This window comes from Euprymna scolopes, chromosome 6 (assembly GCF_053919585.1).
Source record: "Euprymna scolopes isolate OS-2025 chromosome 6, ASM5391958v1, whole genome shotgun sequence".
NCBI classification, from domain to species: domain Eukaryota; kingdom Metazoa; phylum Mollusca; class Cephalopoda; order Sepiida; family Sepiolidae; genus Euprymna; species Euprymna scolopes.
In genome coordinates this window covers 26,955,228-26,977,857 of record NC_136487.1, presented here as the reverse complement: position 1 = coordinate 26,977,857, position 22,630 = coordinate 26,955,228, and the positions used below count along the sequence as shown (strand labels likewise).

The window sequence follows — 22,630 nt, the reverse complement described above, 5'->3', positions numbered from 1 at the left end:
TCTGCATTCATCTCTAGGTGATTGCTAGAGGGCACTTCACCTGTGGGACAAATTCGATTTGGTCTTTAGCCAGTAAAAATAGTCACTAGGGTGTAAAAATTGAAGCTTGACAGGTATAAGCTGACTAAAAATGTTTTTGTACATATGCACAAATATACATTTATATCATTAACAACGTTATTGTTTTTAGTTTTTGCATGCATATAGATTTAAGTTAGACGGTAAGAAATAAAGCTGAAGAGTACGTTTTGGCTTTGATTCTAGCTGATGGCACTCAAGTCATATTTTTTAACTGAAAATCACTACTATTGGGTACAATATAATAATAATCAATAGAAAAGTGATTATATTAAAAAAAAAAAAAATAATATGAAATCTGCATAAATTAAAATATCATATTTTATGATTGAACAATGCCTGCTAGTATCTATATATTCTTGATTTTTTAGATTTGATGTTTGACACCAATTATTTTCTAGATTTGATGTTTGACACCAATTATTTGCGCATTTTTGTTTAGCTTTTAATACATTGGTTATGGGAAACTGAGGTACCATTTAATGGTTTTTATCTGCATGTATATAAAAAAACTATGTCTCTATGATTGGTTTATATGAGAATATATAAAACAGCTGAAGATTTAAACATGGATTAAAAAAATAAAATATGCATCAAGTGCGTTTGAAAGCCAAATACAACATAATATTAGGAAGATAAACAAATAGTTTACGTGTTTGAAATTTCAAACACGTAAAATATTTGTTTATTTTCCTAATATTATGTTGTGATTTGGCTTTCAAACGCACTTGATGCGTATTTTATTTTATTCAAATTAAAACGTTTCTATAATAGAACTCTCATCCTTGATGGATTAAAAGAATTTTTTTCTTAGAAACTAAAATGAAAACAATAATTATATGGTGCATTTCTATTGGTCTTAAAAGTTTTGTTAGACACATACAATATATATATATATATATATATATATATAATAAAAAAACACATAAGTTTAATAACACTTTCACAGTATAACCAATCACAAGACGCAGTCTAACGCTAGGTGCATTTATGATAATCGGTAAAGGATAGATTTGCTTGTCTAAGGTCTGCTGTTTTTATTTAGTTCTGTTCTGATTGAGAACTTCGTATTATATATATATATATATATAACTACTTAATTTACTCACATAAAATTAATATACGAAAGTATAGATTTATGCGTAAACTTTAAGTATTTACTTCAAAAGTGCTCAATACGTAGGTAGAGCCAATTAGTAAGTTATAAAATGTATATGGCGATTAAGCTACACTGAATATTCCGCGTTTCATCCACTCTAGGACTCTTCAGGCTTATGCGCATAAGCTTGAAGAGTCCTAGAGTGGATGAAACGCGGAATATTTAGTGTAGCTTAATCACCATATACATTTTATAACTTACTAATATATATATCTATATATATATATATATATATATATGATAAAAATCTTGTTCTTGAAAATTTATTCAAATTTTCAAAAAACATTACACACTTTGTTTTATCCATTTGAGTCTTGACAAAAATACTATCCATTATTTGCATTTTTTAATTGCCACTCTTAATTGCATTGGTTACAGGAAACCCGGCAACCATTTAATAGATTCTTCTGTATGTAAATAAAACCTATATATATATAAGTGTTTGTGTATAATTGATTACTTGGATTATAAAAACATCTGAAGTTCTAAATAATTCATTTAGCTGACATGTTTTGGTTTTTTTTAGTGATAAGATGGAACAAATCACATGAAAAAAATATATAAACATTAAATGTTGAAATGTTTTGTTTTTTTCTTGATGTTATGAAATAAGAAGATTGATTCAAAATTGATTTCTTTCTTTCTGATTGTAAACGCATGCAGTCAATAAACTGCCTTTATGATTAAAAACTTTCAAACATCTGTTGCCATCGGGGGTGGGGCTAGTCAAGCAAAAAAAAAAAAAAGTAAGTGCGAGATTAAACTTTGTCGAAAAGAAGATAAACATATAAAGGGTTTTCTATCAAAAAAAAAAGTTTTAATTCTATTTGGAATTATTCAAAAAAATTTATTTTGGTTGTTTTTTTATTATTTTTTTTTTTTTTCTATTTTTTTACAAGAATAGAATTCATTGAGTTTTTTATATTTTATTGAAAATTTTTTAAATCAAAATTCATCCATGAAAGTGTTTTTGTTAAATAATCGTCCATTGATAAACTAATAATGATTTCAATAAAATTCATTCAAATAAAAAAAAAAAAAAATCAATTTGTATCGCCTTACAAGATTTTGAATAGTCAATAACCATTCATCTGACAAATTTATTCCTGATAAAAAAGTCTTTAATTTCATTTTATTTTGTGTTAATTTAAGGACAGGAGTCTTTTCTCCGAAAAGGTTTAAAAAAAAAAAAAAAAAATTCAAATCCACAATATACATTTTTTTTTTACAAATTGTTCATGTCAATTGAATCAAGTGCCTTTGTTGACAGGATTTCAATCCAGTATCCATCTGGATCCATGATGAAAGCAATTCCTTTCATTCGTCCTGAAAATAATCAAAGAACAAAATAAACTCAGCATTTGGAAAAAGAAAATTTTAAATTATGTAATTGTTTTTTTTTAAACAAAATTCTGTACATAAAATTTGCAAAGCATGGTAATTTTTTTCAGACTCAAACAAGTCTAACACAAAACTTAATGCAGAAAAAAGTTTCAAGATAAAATGATTAGCACATATTCCTTCCTTTATGTTCAACACAACTAAATTAACATTCAACAATAAACAAATGTGAAACTTTTTATCATCGGCCATTTTATATTTTCATTTCAACATCTTCTATTTAAATGATGTCATCAAGACTTATAAGACTACTAGCCTGGGTGCCCGGCATTGCATGGGTGTTTGTAGATATGTGTTGAACAAATAAAAAAAAGTGGTAGTAGGCATGCAGGCTCGAACCCGTACTGCGAAGGAGGAAAAAAAGTGAAAAAAAAAAGTGACGCGTTATCTGTTGCACCCATCGCCAAACCGGAAGTGACGTAGGTTTAAATTAAGGCTAGACAATTGAAAAGAGGCAATGACTTTCTAAAATATCGGAAGGAAAAAAAAGCGACCCTTCTCTGTAGAAAAGTGCCAAGTTGAGGGTGAAGGAAGTAATGTTTTTGTCCAATTTTTCGATATTTGTCGTCTGAAGGGTCAAGCTTTAAAATGATACTGATCTTGTGAAAATCTGTCGCCTTTGTAGAAAGTTTATGCGAGACATACATGCATACATTTAAACAGACAGGTGAGATTTATATTATAGAAAAAATCCATCAATTGATCTTATACAAGGGGTGTTCCAAAAGTAATGTCTCCTATTTTTTATTCTGCCTGAATGGATTAGACGGTTTTGCAAATTGCATTGTTATGACTGAACTTATGCATTCATAATCTGAAAGTTTCCTCTCTATTACAGATATTGATGTGAGACTAAGAATGTGTGTCAAAATCAGAGGCGTGTCATTGAATTCCTGGCAAAAGTTCATTGAGAATGGTTGTGACTATGTAGAAAAATAAATTCTGGAGCTTTACTTTTGGAACAACCCTTGTACATTAGACTGTATAATTCCAGTTTAGCATATACACTCATGAGCAAAAAAAAATGGGCCAAGAGTGAAAGGAAGAAATCGATTTTTCAATATTTTTGTATGAATTTTTGTTAATTTTAACTGAAAATTTCTATTTGTAGATCATTATTATTATAGCATATAATAATAAGTGGAAAAAAATTAATCCTAAAAATGGTACAACCGCATCTTGGCGAGGATATAAAAAACCGAATCGCAGGATTAAGGCAATTCAAAATGACTTACAAGTAGATTTTTGATATTTTAAGAAAAGAAAAAGTGAAAACATTTCTTTCTGTAGTGAAGCGAATTGGTCGAAGGTTCAAAGTCGAATGCTTAGTAAAAGGAAAATCTGAATCTGGTCACCTAGAGCATCCACTTTGAAGGACGATTACAGGCTTTAATTAACTGCTTTGAAGAATCGAAAGAAAACTTATGTCGACCATAGCAAAGAATTACAAAAGGAGGGCTGGAAATTCTCTTTCTAGGTATACAATATCTAGATGAATGAGAGAAATAGGATTTTCCTCTAAAAGGCGTGCAAAGAAGCTATTTTATCTAAGAAGAACATCAATGATAGAAAGAGATTTTTTTCTGGTGTTATGGCAAGGATACAGACTGGTTTAGGAATGTTTTCTGGTTAGATGAATCAAGATTTTGTCTTGTTAGTGATGCTTCCAATGCTGCCGAACAGTGCAATCGAAGAACTGAAGAAAGATTTTTGCCAAATTGCATAAAAACGACAGTTAAACACGGAAATGTAGGGATAATGGTATGGGGAACTTTTACTGCAGCAGGAGTTGGGGAACTTATTAGATGTGAGAAGTCAATCAATGCAAAGGAATACATTCGAATATTAGAAACAGGACTGTTACTAAATATCCAGAACCTGGGAATATCCCAGATCATTATTTTTCAACATGATAATGCCCTTGCACACACTGCTAAAGTCACAAAAAATGGTTTTCTGATAATTCAATTGATGTGATATTTTGGCCAGGTCAAAGCTCCGATTTAAACCTAATCGAGAATAGTTGGTCCATAATATCTCCTGCATTGGCCAGAAGAACTTTTGAGAACAATGACAAACTGGGAAGCTGTGCAAAGCGAATGGAATAGCATCTCCTCTTCACAGTGTTTCACTTTGGTTGAGAGCATGTCTAAAAGGATTGATATTTTAAAGAAATCAAAAGAGAATGCAATTCCATCCTAAGCATTTATTAAAGTAAATGTCTTGTTCTGTGTTATTAGTCTCCTTTAAGTTTCCTTGTTCAATTATTTTTTGTTCAATATAGTTTTTAGTGCAATAAAATGTATAAAATTTGTTTGGCCCATTTTTTTTTTTTGCTCACAAGTATATACATACATGCGCGCGCAAGCTACCCAGCATTGCCTGGTCATAAAATATGCTTAAATATTATATTTTAATGCAAATTTCATTATTATTATAGAGCAAATTCTCTATTGATTATTATATTGTACCCAAAACATAATAATCTCTCTCTCTACAGATCGAGATTAAATAATATACCTACTTGTGATGAGATTCACTTTTGTTTAAAATGGATTATTACAACCTTTCCATTCATTATAACCTTTGACTGTTAATAAACAGAGAACAGAAACGAGAGTAATAGATGGCATACCGAATACGAGAGGAAATAATTTGTTTTTTAATATTTAAGTTTTACAGAGATTGGTAAACAAAGCAAATTTACAAACGTTAAAATTTTTTTATTCTCTATCATATCAACATTCTTGAGGTGTTAGTTTATAGAGATTCGAGATTTAGCCTACATAGGCAAAAGTTTTGAAACAACTGTTGCAGATGTTCTGTGATCTAAATCTATATAATTATAAAACTCAAATGACCTTGTAACGATGTATGTAACCCACTTTCCGGTTTACGACATCCGGTTGCGCATGCGCGCAAAAGCATTAATCCAATTAAACAAATAAACCCAAGTCGCTTCTTTTGTAGATTTTGATCTGCATACTGAAATATTAACGTTATTATTTCAAAATTATTATTTAACATGGGAAGAGTGGGGTTTAAAATAAACGAAAAACAAATAAACAATTGGGATGCTGAAATATTAACGTTATTATTTTGAAATTATTATTTAACATGGGAAGAGTGGGGTTTAAAATAAACGAAAAACAAAAGAACAATTGGGATGCTGAAATATTAACGTTATTATTTTGAAATTATTATTTAACATGGGAAGAGTGGGGTTTAAAATAAACGAAAAACAAAAGAACAATTGGGATGCTGAAATATTAACGTTATTATTTCAAAATTATTATTTAACATGGGAAGAGTGGGGTTTAAAAAAAACAAAAAAACAAAAGAACAATTGGGATGCTGAAATATTAACGTTATTATTTTGAAATTATTATTTAACATGGGAAGAGTGGGGTTTAAATAACTTAAACGTAATACAGAAATGAACGATGTAAAAAAAAAAAAAAAAAAAAAGCAGATATATCAAAATTTAAATTTAACTATAATAAGTATTATGGTATCTATTCAGTGCACATTTACCTATAAGTATGGCCAACCACTTATAATTTAGTAACTGTAAATTTTTTTTTCAAAAATAATCAATTATAATAAACAGAACGACTCATAGAAATCTATCTATATTCTTTTTTCATTTTAATATATTTTCATAGAAAAGTTTCTGTTATGTCAAAAAAAATAATTTTCTTTACGTCACAAGTGTCACGCTCATACATGAATTCCATAGCTAATATAACATACTGACCCAACGGGTCACGGGTAGTCTAGTTCTTCATAATGTTTTGAAACACTGCCATTCTATGTTGTCTCAACTGATTTCTCATCTGATTTTTATAGTTTTAATGTTTCTTTTTAAAGGGCCGGTCAGCTGATAAAGCCCTATCAAAAACTTTTTTTTTTTCTTTCATCCGTTTCTCCCTCTTTTATTTTCATAAAAATAAATAAAAAATGTTTCCTCTCAAATTTATTCTACCATTTTGATGTACAAGTCATTTGCTATATATATATAATCATTTTTTTACTATAATAATTAAATACCTACAGACACTAGTGTTTCATCCTTTCGGAAATCTTCAGTGCAGGGTGTCATGATTAACACCAGTTGAACGATTCGAACTCGGCAACACAAGACATCTCTGACTTGATTAGCAAAGACCGCATCCATTCGGCTACCATTAACCACGTGAAATAATGTTGAATTTAAACATTTTTAATTTTAAATGTTCTTTACGTCAGTCAGACAATGATCTAATCATTATACGATGATCTATGCTTATATATATAATATATAAGGAGCAAAAGAGAAAGAATGGAGTGTTGAATAAAGAATGACAAAATATGTGTGTTTGTGTTTAATAGTATGTGTGGCTTATAACTCAGTACCAGAGTGCCATCAAGAAAAAAAATACAAGAATTGAAATTAGTGAGAAAATTAGATTAAACCCCCAAAAATTATCTATACTCATGTAAAAAAATAACTTAATTCTTTCACAATTTTATGCCAATTTTATTTGCATTAAATTACCATCAAGCATTGCAGAAAAGTCCACAAAAAGCAGTAAAAGCGAAAAAGATAAAGAAACGTTGTCTACCAAGAAAATTTAACTTGGGAGAACAGTCAAAACCTTTCGTACATGTCAACTATTGAAAACATGATATCAAACTGATATTCTTAGCATACTTTGTTTCTTTTTGTTCATTAACAATGAAAATACTATTTCAAAACACAAATGTAATATATGGACCAACAGACAAAGCCTATTATGGATATGCTTGGATGTATTCAAATGAAGATGCATCTATTCAAATCTGTACAAGATTTTGAGATGAAAAGAGTAAAGAGACATTCTTGTAATAGAAAAATGATCCAAAAAGAAATGAAAAAATAAATAACAAAAATAGAAAAAAAGAAAATATTATATGTAGTCTTCTTCTTTTCGTATCGTGGCATGTTCATAACGCAGATGAAATCATGGTTCGTGTTCTCCATAGGCTTTGGTCCATTGTTGGTCCGATTCCTCCAAAGACATCACATGATTTTGAACTTGGCAGAATATATGGTGTGGGCTACCATTAACTTTCCCAGCGCAGTGGCATCTGACTCACCTGTTTACACCTATCCGTTGTCCTTAGATCATCCGCATAGCTGTAGTCGAATAACATAACTCTTCATACCATAGAAGCATTGATCTGCTAGAGATTTATCCTCATACATGGCCATCCAACGTTCTGCTGCCAACATCATCAAAGTTACCTTCTCCTAGGGATGCATCTCTCCCAATGAATTAATGCACCCCCAGATACCAACCTGAGAATTTCTTATGACAGCGCAGTACACAGCCTTTCCAAATGGTCACCCATCTGGTACTGGCCAGGCTCATCGTTGCTTAACTTTGGTGATCTGGCAGGAACCGGTGTGTCAACGTGATTGTGCCGACTATGTAGTAGTCCCAATCAAAATTTAGCAGTATCAATCAGATAATAGAATCACTGAATAAAATATATTGAATCTCTGATTTTTTTTCAGTCTTGATGTGAGGAGGATCATCACTGACCCTGATTTACAGGGAATTCTTTACAAACTGAAACACAAAAGGCTGACAGATACAACCTCTAAAGATACGTCTAAAAACCAACTGCAAGTTTTTTTTTTTTTTTTTTTTTTTTTTTTTTTTTTACAAGGGTGTCACCACTTATCAAGGCCCAGAGGCCACTCAAGGATAAGGGTTAATAGGTATACATTAGTCATTGTGATTTTAGCATAGTAAACAGTGGGAATTTTGAAACTTGGATTACTTAGGGGGACGATTCAATTAGAACTTGTTCACATTGGACTTTTTCTTTTTTTTTTTTTTTTTTTTTCATAGGTATCAACTCATTATCAAGGTCAAAGAGGCCACTCAAGGATAAGGGTTAAAGAGTGTACAGTAGAAATTGGACAATATAATAATCATTAGCAATGAAAATTTGGTAAATTTAATAACTTATATGGAACGGCTCATCAAGAACTTATTTACTTTAGACTTGAACAAAACCATATTGTAGTCAGCCGGAAAGCAGGAAAACGGAAGACAATTCCACAGGCGTGCAGTTCTAAGAAAGAAGCTTTGTTCATGGAATCTACGTTTAGGTTTAGGCACAGATAAAGAGTGGGGGAAATTATTGATAGTGTTTACAGCTAGACGAGTGTTTCTTGTGAAAGTTTGGCGAGGGGGGACCATAGATTGAAGCTCAGTTGAACACTTTCCATGAAAATAACGATACATCAGAGACAAACTCGCAACATCTCTTCTGTGAGATAGAGGTTGCAAGGAGGAGAAAAGGACATCTCCTACGAGGCTACGAAGTCTATTTTGAACTCTATCAAGGCAGGACAAGTTCTTTCTAGCAGCTCCTGCCCAGATGTGGCAACAGTATTCCATCCTTGGACGTACCTGGCTCTTATATAGATAGAGAATAGCATCAGCAGTGAGATATCTACTGGATCGATAGAAAGATCCCACCATTTTTCCAGCGGCCTTGGCAACAGATTTGATATACGTGTTCCATTTAAGATCAGGAGTAATGGTCAAGCCCAGAAGCTTGTCAAAACTTGAGGCCTCCTGAAGACGAGAGCCATTCATTTCAATTGATGACAAATGTGGATTAGAATGTTGATGATGTAAAGAGAGAAGCTTGGTTTTAGATGCATTAAAAGTAACCAGCCACTCCTTTCCCCATTGTACTACGTGCTCAAGATCAGAGGAGAGAGAATTGGAGAGAACTTGCTCGTTTACTGTCTTAGATGTGGTACCATAAATGGTAGTGTCGTCAGCATAAATGTCTACAAATGATGTAAGGATATGATTTGGAAGATCATTAATGTAGATCAGGAAAAGAGTTGGGCCCAGGATGGATCCCTGAGGGACACCGGCATTAATATTGTGAGCTTCTGATTTTTGCCCCTCAACTACTACTCTTATGAATCTATCAGAAAGAAATGATTTAATAATTGAGAAGACTTTTCCAGCTATACCATAGCTAGCGATCTTATGAAGTAAACCTTTATGCCATACCCTATCAAAGGCTTTAGATATGTCAAGAGCAATTGCCCTAGAAAGATTGCCACCGTCGAGAGATTTGCTAATCCTATGCGATATAACTGTAAGGACATCTGCTGTAGATCTAGCAGAACGGAAACCATATTGAGTGTCACTAAGAAGGTTATTTTTGTTGAGATGTTTGATTACTTCTGTATTTAATACAGATTCTAGCAACTTACTCATGACGCACAGGAGACTTATTGGCCTGTACTGAGAGGGGGATGAGCGATCACCTGAATTCTTAAATACAGGGCATACTGATGAGATTTTCCAGGGAGATGGGAAACTATTCTCCTTAAGACAACGTTTAAACAGTTTTGTAAGTATGGGCGCTAGTTCAGGTTGAAGTTTTTTGAGTACTATGATTGGAATACCATCAGGGCCAGTTGCTTTACTGGAATCAAGGTTTTTGATTAGTTTGGCAACATCACGTACAGATATACGTATATCACATAGCGTGTTTTCTGATACAAGAGGAAATATTGGGGGTTGGCGGTCTTGGTCGCAAAGGGTAGAATTAGCTGCAAAGTTCTTGACAAAGAGTTTGGCTTTGTCTGATGCTGACGAGATTACCTCAGATCCATTGATAATAGTTGGGATGGAGCACACGCTTCTGTTCAGGATTCTGTTTGCTATTTGCCAAAACTGGTGGGAACCAAGCCGCTGCTCAGCTACTTTGGACTTAACAGATTGAGCATACAACTTTCTTGCGTTCCTTATTACTTTCTTACAATGGTTGCTGGCAGTCCTGAAAACGGCTTTAGTTTCCATACATCTATTACGTTTGAAGCAGTGGAAAAAGTGATTTCTGTGCGCAATAGCAGCAGCACATTCTGGAGAGAACCATGGCTGGCTGTTAGGTTTTTGCTGAAACTTTTTAGAGGGTATGAAATGGTCAATACCTACAATTAACCATTCAGTTAGGTCTAATACTATAGAGGACACATCCTTTTTAAACATGGAATGCAGAGGTAGATCAGATATAAATGTACGGAAGCTATCCCAGTCAGCCTTAGTGTATCGATATACTGTACGATGAAGAGGTACGTCTGGGGACTTATTACATTTCATTTTTATCTTAATTGATACAACAGAGTGGTCGGAAGATCCAAGAGGCGACAGAACAGAAACTGAACATAGTTCAGGGCAAGTTGTGAGAAAAAGGTCTAGTAGGCTCGCATACTGGCCGTCATTATCGGGCACACGGGTAGGTTCCTGAACAATCTGAGTGAGGTCATAGGCAATGGAGAAATCATGACAGAACCTCCCCTCATCATCGGTCTTGTTTGAGTGGGTCAACCATTCGACGTTGTGAACATTGAAGTCTCCACATACGTGAATGTTAGCTGCAGGATAAGTAGAAAGGACTTGGTCAATTTTCTCAGATATGCTTTGAAAGATAGTAACTCCGCTGTTGTGGGGGCGATAGAGAGTAAATATAAATGCAGTAGTGTGAGCTAAAGCAACCCGGAAGCACATATAAGGTAAGTTAGGATCTTCCCTGGAGATGTCCCTCCCACATGGAAAGCTATCTTTAATATAGGCACATATTCCATGCCCATGGCGATCTTGGGGGTCAGATTTAGAAGTTAAGTTAGAGTATCCTGTAATTGCAAACTCATCAAGGGAAATAGCCTGTCCAATGCCAGTTTCACTTAAAAATAAAAGGTCTGGTTTAGTCTCCTGTAATTGGGTTTCAACCTCTGGAAGGTTAGAACGTAGACCCCTGATGTTGGAGAAGGAGACATGGTAGTAGGGGTCTACGTTGGAAGTTGGAGAACCGGGTTTAATCGTGTATTTTTTCTTGAAACTTGTCATGATGAAATTTTGGAATTTGTGGACTAGGTCGACAGATTTACTTAGAGCAGGACAGAGAGGGGAAACTAAGAGAGAAAAAGAAACGAAGAATTTTTTTTTTTTTTTTTTTTTTTTGTACCACATGATAAGGTAAAGCCGTAACAATTACCCACTAGTATGGCATCGAGAGGCCCCACCAGAAGCTACTGCATGGTCCAGATTCCATTCACCAAATGGCAATACAGCAGCCCCAGTACTTTGCACCTGCTGATAGGACAGCCTCCTTAGTGGTTAATCCAAGGTTCGGGTCCCTGACTATCAGGCGGATAACGTCAGCCCAGACAAAACGTTTACCTCCAGCACCCTTACTAGTGACATGGCTACAAGGATAGACATAGAAACAGAAAATTTCCACCAACTCTGCCAACTGTTCGCGCAAAAATACTGCCAACCTAGAAAACAGCTTTTTCTTCTCCCTTTGTCAGAAAAATCACTCATTTAAAAATGAGGACTGAGGGACAAATAAGAAGAAGCGAGAGTAACAGGAGCTGCCGATAACGCATCCACAATGCGTTTTCTACTCTCCATTAAAAAAAAAAAAAAAAAAATAAAAAAAATAAATAAATAAATAAAAAATAAAAAATAACTATTAAGTATTGTACTTAATAAAAGTCGAACGGACCTGTTTAAGGGAAAGTATGGTGATAGATTCCCCTCCCACGAACTAAAAATGAGTACAATGAGGTAATCTATTTTTGCAATCAACTCGGTAGATAAATAAACATTTATGGACGAGAAAAAAAAAAAAAAAAAAAAAAAAAAAAAAAAAAAAAAAAAAATTAAAGCTAGCATTTAATACAACAGAAATACATAAATTAAATACTGAAATAAAATGTAGTTATTAATATTTGAATCTTAAAATAAAAAGTGCGAATTAATAGAGAAAATCACTTATCACAACAACGCATTCCGTCTCCAAACTAGTGAAGAATTTAACTTTTAATAGCGTTCAGAAGATTTTTTTTTTTAAATTAACCGTTAAGAGAAAGCGTGATTTTATTCTGAACTTTAACTAATCACGTTTTAAGCAACTTATGATATAAAACAAAATCGGATGGGGGGGGGGGTTTCCGAAGTTAGTTGGTGACGATTATAAGTAATTGCGAGATAAGATGGGAGCCAGAAATTAGGGGTGGGGGACTGAAAATGATAATATAATGGATTGATTATACAATATTTAAGATCAACTTGGTAGATAAACATTTATGGACGAGAAAAAAAAAAAAAAAAAAAAAAAAAAAAAAAAAAAAATTAAAGCTAGCATTTAATACAACAGAAATACATAAATTAAATACTGAAATAAAATGTAGTTATTAATATTTGAATCTTAAAATAAAAAGTGCGAATTAATAGAGAAAATCACTTATCACAACAACGCATTCCGTCTCCAAACTAGTGAAGAATTTAACTTTTAATAGCGTTCAGAAGATTTTTTTTTTTAAATTAACCGTTAAGAGAAAGCGTGATTTTATTCTGAACTTTAACTAATCACGTTTTAAGCAACTTATGATATAAAACAAAATCGGATGGGGGGGGGGGGTTTCCGAAGTTAGTTGGTGACGATTATAAGTAATTGCGAGATAAGATGGGAGCCAGAAATTAGGGGTGGGGGACTGAAAATGATAATATAATGGATTGATTATACAATATTTAAGATCAACTTGGTAGATAAACATTTATGGACGAGAAAAAAAAAAAAAAAAAAAAAAAAAAAAAATTAAAGCTAGCATTTAATACAACAGAAATACATAAATTAAATACTGAAATAAAATGTAGTTATTAATATTTGAATCTTAAAATAAAAAGTGCGAATTAATAGAGAAAATCACTTATCACAACAACGCATTCCGTCTCCAAACTAGTGAAGAATTTAACTTTTAATAGCGTTCAGAAGATTTTTTTTTTTAAATTAACCGTTAAGAGAAAGCGTGATTTTATTCTGAACTTTAACTAATCACGTTTTAAGCAACTTATGATATAAAACAAAATCGGATGGGGGGGGGTTTCCGAAGTTAGTTGGTGACGATTATAAGTAATTGCGAGATAAGATGGGAGCCAGAAATTAGGGGTGGGGGACTGAAAATGATAATATAATGGATTGATTATACAATATTTAAGATCAACTTGGTAGATAAACATTTATGGACGAGAAAAAAAAAAAAAAAAAAAAAAAAAAAAAAAAAATTAAAGCTAGCATTTAATACAACAGAAATACATAAATTAAATACTGAAATAAAATGTAGTTATTAATATTTGAATCTTAAAATAAAAAGTGCGAATTAATAGAGAAAATCACTTATCACAACAACGCATTCCGTCTCCAAACTAGTGAAGAGCTTACCATCATTCACTTTCTTTTTGAAAGGAACACCAAGTTCTTCAAATCTTTTGCAAGCAGCTTCTGTATCAGGAACGCATATTCCAATATGACCTGAAAGAGAAGGAAGAAAATTAAGAAAAACGCTAAAATTATGCAAGGTTTAACAATTCAGCAAAATGACTCAATAATTTGGAACCAAAATACCATTAAAAAAATAAATAAAAACACTTTCTTTTCATTCTGTATTTTCCCCTTCTCTCATTTCTTATTTTTCTTTTTTTCAGACTCATCAAGTTTACCTTTTCTAAGGTTCTTTTCTAATTAACTAGCGTGGGTGCCTGGCATTGTGCAGGTGTATGTGATAGTAGGCAGGCAGGCTTGAATCCGCACAGTGAAGGAGGAAAAGAAAGTGAAAAAAAAAAAAAAAAAAAATGTGACGTCTTTGCTGTTGCACCCATCACCAAACGAGAAGTTACGTAAATTTAAATTAAGCCTAGACAATCAAAAGGAGGGGATGACTTTCGAAAATATCAGCAAAAAAAGCAACCCCTCCCTGTATAAAAGTGCCCAGTTGAGGGTGAAGGAATTAATGTTTTTGGACAATTTTTCGATATTTGTCGTCTGAAGGGTCAGGCTTCAAAATGATACCAATCTTGTGAAAATCCATCACCTCTGTCGAAAGTTTTAGGCATACATACATACATTTAAACAGAAAGGTGAAGTTTATATTATAGATAACTGTTTTTTTCTCTTGGTGCTACCATATTTGAAGGATATATGAATTAAAGGCTATTCCACATATAAAAAATTTAAAGGATTTCTTCACATACTTATCTCCTTAATAGATACACTAACTCAACTTTATAAACACATTTGGTGCCATGACTTAAGGAAACAGTCTATGTAGTAAAATAAATGATGATGACAATATTAAAGGATTTCAATAATTTTCAATCATGTATATTTATTTTTTTTTACATAGGAGTCACCACTTATCAAGGCCCAGAGGCCACCCGAGGATAAGAGTTAAAGAGTGTACAGTACTCAATGGGACAATATTGTATTAATCGTTAGTCGTGGAAATTTGGTAAATTGGATTACTTAAGAGGAACAGCTCATCAAGAATTTGTTTATGTTGGACTTGAAGATGACCATATTGTAGTCAGCTGGAAAGCAGGCAAATGGAAGAGCATTCCACAGGTGTGCAGTTCTAAGGAAGAAGCTTTGTTCAGGGCATCTACATTTAGGTTATGGCACAGATAACAAGTGGGGAAAATTATTTATAGTGTTTTCAGCAAGACAAGTGTTTCTCGTGGAAGTTTGGTGAGAGGGGACCATAGATTGAAGCTCAGACGAGCACTTGCCATGAAAATAATAAAGCAGAGACATGTTTGCAGCGTCTCTTGTGGGAAAGAGGTTTCTGTGTGTGTTTTATATGTGTGCGCTTGTATATGAACTTTTGTGTCTGTGTTTGTATGTGTAGTGAAAATGCAATTTAAAAAAAATTAATCTTTTTAAATTTAAGATATTATACATCTTGGGTTAACAACAATTAAAAAAAATGTCAACTTTTTGGGTGTCTGTTCTGTATTTTTCAAATTTTATTGTGACATACATACATTATTTCTGAACAAAGTGTGTCATACAAGAAAGTAGCTGCAAGAGTAGTATTCTCAAATATTTTTGAGAAAATATCTCTTCGTCAGGGTGTTGTATAGAACTTTCCGGTTTGGTAAAATAACGTTAGCTGAAAGTTAATTATGTAAATAGTTAAGTGATATGTTCATAGATTTAGCTGTAGTTAAGAAGAATTTAGAAATCCCAAACAATAATTGGTAAGCGACATTGATCACACCACATTTAGATAGGTGACCAGAGGTCACGTTAAGGAGATGTGTCCTTTAATCAGTTACTAACAGGTCAAAGATACAAAGTTTTAGAGCCTAGTTTTCAGCAAACCAGTGGGATGTGAGAGAATCAAAGAAAAAATATGTATTTTTTTTTTTTTTACAAGGTCACCACTTATCAAGGCCCAGAAGCCACTCAGGGATAAGGGTTATTGTATGTACAGTACGTTGTACGTTAGTGTTAAGATTTCATAAAGTGTCTACATAAGGGGGTGGTTCATCAGGAATTTGTTTACGTTGGATTTGAAGACATTCAAGTTGTAGTCAGGTGGGAAACAGGCAGACGGAACAGAGTTCCACTGGCGTGCTGTTCTAAGAAAGAAGCTGTGTTCATGGAATCTACGTTTTGATTTAGAGACAAAGGTAGACTCCTGGGGAAACCTGAAACAACTGGAATAAAAATATATAACAAGCCGCACGTGTGTGGTCCCCCCCCCCTCTGGTGCTGCATGTGAGATGACGCCACAAAGAAATAGTGAAGAAAAGATGAATGTGAGAAGTGTGAAGAGCCAACGTTTCAGAAAAATCTAATGGATGGGGTAAAAGTTATGGGGTAAAAAGTGTCATTTTTTGTATTTCGGGGGCATTTGTGACCTCTTTTGAGCCCCTGGGAATGCTGAATCCCAGTGTAAATGGACAAACGGTGCAGTTTCACACCTTAAGACACGTATATTTGAATTCAGAGTCATGGAAAACCACTATACAGACATCCATATCAAGTTTTTGAGTAATATGGAAAAAGAGCTCCAAAAAGGCATATTTTTTTAGCCCTAAAAGTCACAGAAGGATACGAACCAGAATTTTGCAAAGGTCACCCATACTGAATTTATATTAACAACGACCTCCACATTTTGGCCAAGTTTCAGGAAAATCTAATGGATGGATCAAACACTATGGAGCAAAAAGTGTAATTCTTTACTATTTGAGACATTTTTTACCTCTTTTGAGCCCCTGGGGATGCCAAATCCCAGTGTAAATGGATAACGGTGCAGTTTCAGGCTTTAACACATGTATATTTGAGTTGACCACCGTGAAAAACCACTATATAGTCAGATATATCAAGTTTTTGATGAGAAATATGAAAAGAAGAGCCACAAAAAGGGGCGTTTTTAGCACTAAAAGTCTCTGGGGATGCGAACCAGAATTTTCCCAGGGTCAGCCATACTGGATTTATATTAAGGACAATGGGCTCTACATTTTGGCCTAGTTTCAGAAAAATCTAATGGATGAATCAAAAGTTATAGGGCAAAAGGTGTCATTTTGGGCCATTTTTTACCTCTTTTGAGCCCCTGGGGATGCAACGGGAATTTTCGCAAAAAAAATTTTTTTACTGTGCACATCTATTTAATGAAATACAATTTGTAGCAAAATTTCAGGAAAAACTAATGGACAGTTATCTGGTAATCGTTCAGAATAGCGGATGCAGGGACTCACGGATGCATGCACATTGTATGTGTGGTTCCTTAGGGACACTTATTCAGATTCCAGTATGTTTCATGTTCTGTTGTAAATTGTCATATATGTATATTTCATTTCACGCCAAACAGGTGTGATCGACACCGAAAAAGACACCGGCCTATAAAAAAGGTATGAACTTTTCTCTCATATATTCTATTTTCTAATATGAACACCTATTCATGTTTTGATAGCCTGCTATAAAAACAAGAGGGATAGAGGAAGCATAGACAGCTCTCAAACGTTGTTATATTCTGTGATAGAGTAGAGTGGCGGATGTTGCATGTTAGATTCCGGTGTCAGTCTTGCAGTCAAATCGGTTCACAGCTTGTTGTGTCAATTTCCGGAATAAGCTTCTGAATTCAATAAGTTATAGGTGTTGTCTAAAGTTAATATTATTTTTATTTGCTTATTTATCTTGTATTTTTTATTTATTTATTTTAATCGTTGCTGCAGCTTGTTTGTTTCAGTCAGTTCCTCGTTCAGAAGTTTGTATGCCTGTAAATCTAGGAGCGGTTGAAGGGAAGCAACTGGTGTAGCAGGGTGCCGAGTTATTCCCCTTTATATATATATATATATATATATATATATATACTCGGGTTTTTTTTATATTCAAAAGTAATGGACTAATGAATTCAACGAGGTTGTTAGATAGTGCTCAATAAAAAGAGTTGATAATACTTGTTTATTGTTATATAAACATGCTCACATCCCGCTGCTACAAATAGCCACTTGTTTCAATCAAACAACAGATATCATCAGGCAGCGACTTGACTATTCAAAAGTTCAATGAATAATGGATTTTTATTTTAGGTAGGAACTCTTTAAAAGTTGGAGTTAAAAAACTTAAAACACAGAACTTTAATTATAAAATGTAAAGAGGGAGGGGCAATTTAAATAAAGTTAAAAGATTACAATGGAGAGAGAGTGATTGAGAAGAGAAAAAAAAGAATAGAGAAAGAAATAGAAAAAGAAAATAGAGAGAAATATATATATATATATATACATACACACACACATATATATATATATATATAATATGGAGAAGAAAAGAAAAGATAAAAATGGTTATTATAAAGAGAATAAGGACTGGAAAGGAAAGGAAAGAATGATGAGATCTAGTTGAAGAAAGAAAGAGAGAAAGTAAGAATTTGACAGTATATAGAAAAAGAAAAAGATCTGCGTGTCAACCAATTTATGAACAGTTATACAATTCAGTAATGAAACATTATTACAAATACAAACAGAAGATACAATCCAAGCGTCAGAAATGAACATGCCAAAAAAGACAGCGAATGTATCCAGCCAACATATATATCAACTCACATACGTCCACAAGTAATATCAACGCAGTTCAAACATACATCTACAATTAATTAGGCCCTTTATGCTAAATGATATAAGTTTAAAGTTTTCGCGTTTTTATTAGATAAATATATAAATAAAAGAAGAAAAAAAGTAATGATAAAACAATATTAAAATTATTATTATTATTAATAATAATAATAATAGTAAACATAATAATAATAATAATAATAATAATAATAATAATAATAATAAAAACAGAATAAAATTAATATTTATTATCTTTTTAATATAACAAATTTAGCCATAAGAGGGGATTAAATAAATTAAATAGGGCCAATAATAATAAATAAAAATATTTATGTATATAAAAAGAATACAATACATATATGTATATATACACATACACACACACACACATATATATATACACACACATACACACACACATATATATATATATACATACATGCACATAAGTAAAGGTGTAACTATACTATTAAGTTGAAAGTTTAAGCTATTTAAGTATAGATATAAAGTCATATTAAATCACAAATTAATACATTCAAGACCAGATTACTAGTAACACAGATACAAGTACACTTACCTATAAATATATAAATATATTCAGGCAAAAAAAGTAATTAAATCAACGAAATACTCAAAAGTAGCTACACACAGGTAGATAGTACCCAAATTAAAAATAATAAAATACATATGTATATACCCACAGAGAACCAACAGACATACAAACAAGCATATATATATATATATATAATTTTATGTATACACATACATACAAAAAATACACAAATATATGCACACAATCATATACTAATATACAACAACGCACACACACATATATATACGCACACATAAATATATATAATTTGCATAAACTATATATATAGAAATACATAAGAATACAACTAATTTGGCAAGAGTACAGATAGATGTATACACACATAGAAACATGCAAATGGAATGAATAAACATGGGAGGGTATACCAAATAATATAAAAATATATAAATCTAAGTACACACGGTCATAAAGTAAATACATAGACACATACATATACACATAGACACACAGGTATATAAGATAGGGGAAGTAAAGAATGAAATCAGGCGAGGAGAAAGTATATTAGTAGTATTTTAATAAATTATAGAAATCAGTGACAATTTTAAATTTATTTAAATTTTATATCTAAACTAAATTACTTAAAAGATGGTTTTTATAATGTTTGCAATTAATTGAATTTTCGTGCTTCTTATTTAATAATTTATCTCTTTCTCTAAAAGTAAGTATAAATAATTTCTCATAAAGACATAGGTAGCAAGGCGAGTTTAAAGATGAACAGGTTTTAGCTTTCTTTAAAATTTTCCAATATACTATTGGGGAGTAACCTTGCTCTACTAGTTCATTGTAATATTTAGACAAGGAAGTTCTATTTTTGTACTCATTATTTTCAAAAGAGCACTTGTGACCGGTAAATCTTTCTTTAAAATTGTTATTTGTCATTCCTATGTAATATTTTTTTTCATTCGGATTTTCCTTAGTAGAGATAGTTGCTTGTTACACTACAGAAGTAATTTAACAATTTCCTTTAAGAGGGCATTTTGATTTAATTCTACAGTTACAACTTTCAGTAGCAATGGGTGTGCTATTTTTGTTTAATATTTTGTTATTATGTTTTTTAATTATTTTTTCAAGGTTTTCATTACAGCTATAACTAAGTTTTATTGTATTTTTATTGAAAATTTTATGTAGTATGTTATTCATAGGAAAGTGCTTTTTAATTAAGTTTAAGAATTTCATTCCTAGATTTGTTTTAAGTTTCAGATTAAAAGGGGGATTGTACCACAGGATTTTTCTCTTACGGTTTCTATTTGTATTTGTGTTTGGGTGTGTTGGTTCTATGAACTCAATTTGGGTGTTTTTGTATCCACTATCCTTAAGGGTCCTGTTATAGAAATATTTATGTTTATTAAATGTTTCAAGATTGGAAGAATTGTCACTGATTCTTTTACTAATGGATTTGGGGATATGCCTAATGATAGATTTTGGGTGATTTGATAGGGGGTGTACATAAATTGGGTTGGAGTTTTACTTTTTTTCTTCTTTTATTTATATATTTATCTAATAAAAACGCGAAAACTTTAAACTTATATCATTTAGCATAAAGGGCCTAATTAATTGTAGACGTATGTTTGAACTGCGTTGATATTACTCGTGGACGTATGTGAGTTGATATATATGTTGGCTGGATACATTCGCTGTCTTTTTTGGCATGTTCATTTCTGACGCTTGGATTGTATCTTCTGTTTGTATTTGTAATATGTTTCATTATTGAATTGTATAACTGTTCATAAATTGGTTGACACGCAGATCTTTTTCTTTTTCTATATACTGTCAAATTCTTACTTTCTCTCTTTCTCTCTTTAACTAGATCTCATCATTCTTTCCTTTCCCTTCTAGTCCTTATTCTCTTTATAATAACCATTTTTATCTTTTCTTTTCTTCTCCATATTATATATATATATATATATATGTGTGTATATATATATATGTGTGTATATATATATATATATATATATATATATATATATATATGTATATATATATGTATATATATATATATATATATTTCTCTCTATTTTCTTTTTCTATTTCTTTCTCTATTCTTTTTTTCTCTTCTCAATCACTCTCTCTCCATTGTAATCTTTTAACTTTATTTAAATTGCCCCTCCCTCTTTACATTTTATAATTAAAGTTCTGTGTTTTAAGTTTTTTAACTCCAACTTTTAAAGAGTTCCTACCTAAAATAAAAATCCATTATTCATTGAACTTTTGAATAGTCAAGTCGCTGCCTGATGATATCTGTTGTTTGATAGAAACAAGTGGCTATTTGTAGCAGCGGGATGTGAGCATGTTTATATAACAATAAACAAGTATATATATATATATATATATATATATATATATATATATATAATTATTCTTTTATATATATTTAATTATTCTTCTCATGTTTTGTCCAATACAGAAGAATTTGTTTTATCTGCTGGCTTACAATTTTGCATTCCTCCCCCTTTTGTTGATAAAATTTCAATATTTAGTGAAATTGAATTATTATATACTCAATTAAAACACCATTCGCCTATCTCTACTGATGAATTATCTAGTGTTAAAATTCAGTTGGGCGAATTAGGTCGGAGGTTTTCTGCCACAAATACTAAATCTAGTGATTTTGTTTGGCAGAAAAATCATTTTGAAGCGGCAAAATTAATTAGGTCTAATCCCGACATTTATCTTTCTCGCCCTGATAAAGGATCGGGCGTTGTTATACTTAACAAAATGGATTATATCTCCAAAATGTTACAAATCTTGGACGATAAAAGTAAATTTCTCCGTTTGGGTGATTTAAGCCATGATGATACTTTTCGTATGGAAATAAAAATCCAGAAAAGATTTCTTCAACTTCATAAAAGCGGATTTATTTCTAAGGAGATTTATGATAGAATCCGACCCATCGGCTCTCAAAGGCCTAGAATGTATGGTTTACCCAAGGTCCATAAACCTAACATTCCTTTGCGACCCATTTTATCTATGTTGGGTTCTGCACAACATGAACTTGGTAAATGGCTGGTTGATCTTCTTAAACCTGTGCTTTCTTTTTATTCGGTCCATTGTATCTCTGATTCTTTTCAATTCGTATCTCAGATACAAAAATTATCTTTATCTAAAAATACCGAGTTCTTGGCTTCCTTTGACATTAATAGTCTCTTTACTAATATACCTTTGGATGAAACCATTGGTATTTGTGCTGACTATTTATACCGTGGCCCCTCAAAATCTCCACAATTTCCTGAACGAATTTTCGTTGAACTGATGGAACTTGCTACTAAATCAGTCTCCTTTAGTTTCAACAACATTATGTACCGGCAAATTGACGGGATATCTATGGGTAGCCCTCTTGGTCCTTCGCTAGCCAACATTTTCGTTGGATTTTTGGAAAACGAATTATTTTCCAAAATTACTAAGCCAGCATTC

General features: G+C 32.1%; 1 protein-coding gene across 1 annotated transcript in view; it reads right to left on the bottom strand.

The window, feature by feature from the left end:
- Positions 1-2,147: 2,147 nt before the first annotated feature.
- Positions 2,148-22,630, bottom strand: part of LOC145277583 (lactoylglutathione lyase-like) — a 62,240-nt gene continuing 41,757 nt past the window's right edge. The window contains exons 5-6 of the mRNA XM_080129091.1: positions 13,931-14,020; positions 2,148-2,563 (exon numbers count right to left, since the gene is read on the bottom strand). Coding sequence (XP_079985217.1) covers positions 2,463-2,563; positions 13,931-14,020 — 191 coding nt within the window. The 3' untranslated portion in view covers positions 2,148-2,462. The remainder of the gene's footprint in view (positions 2,564-13,930; positions 14,021-22,630) is intronic.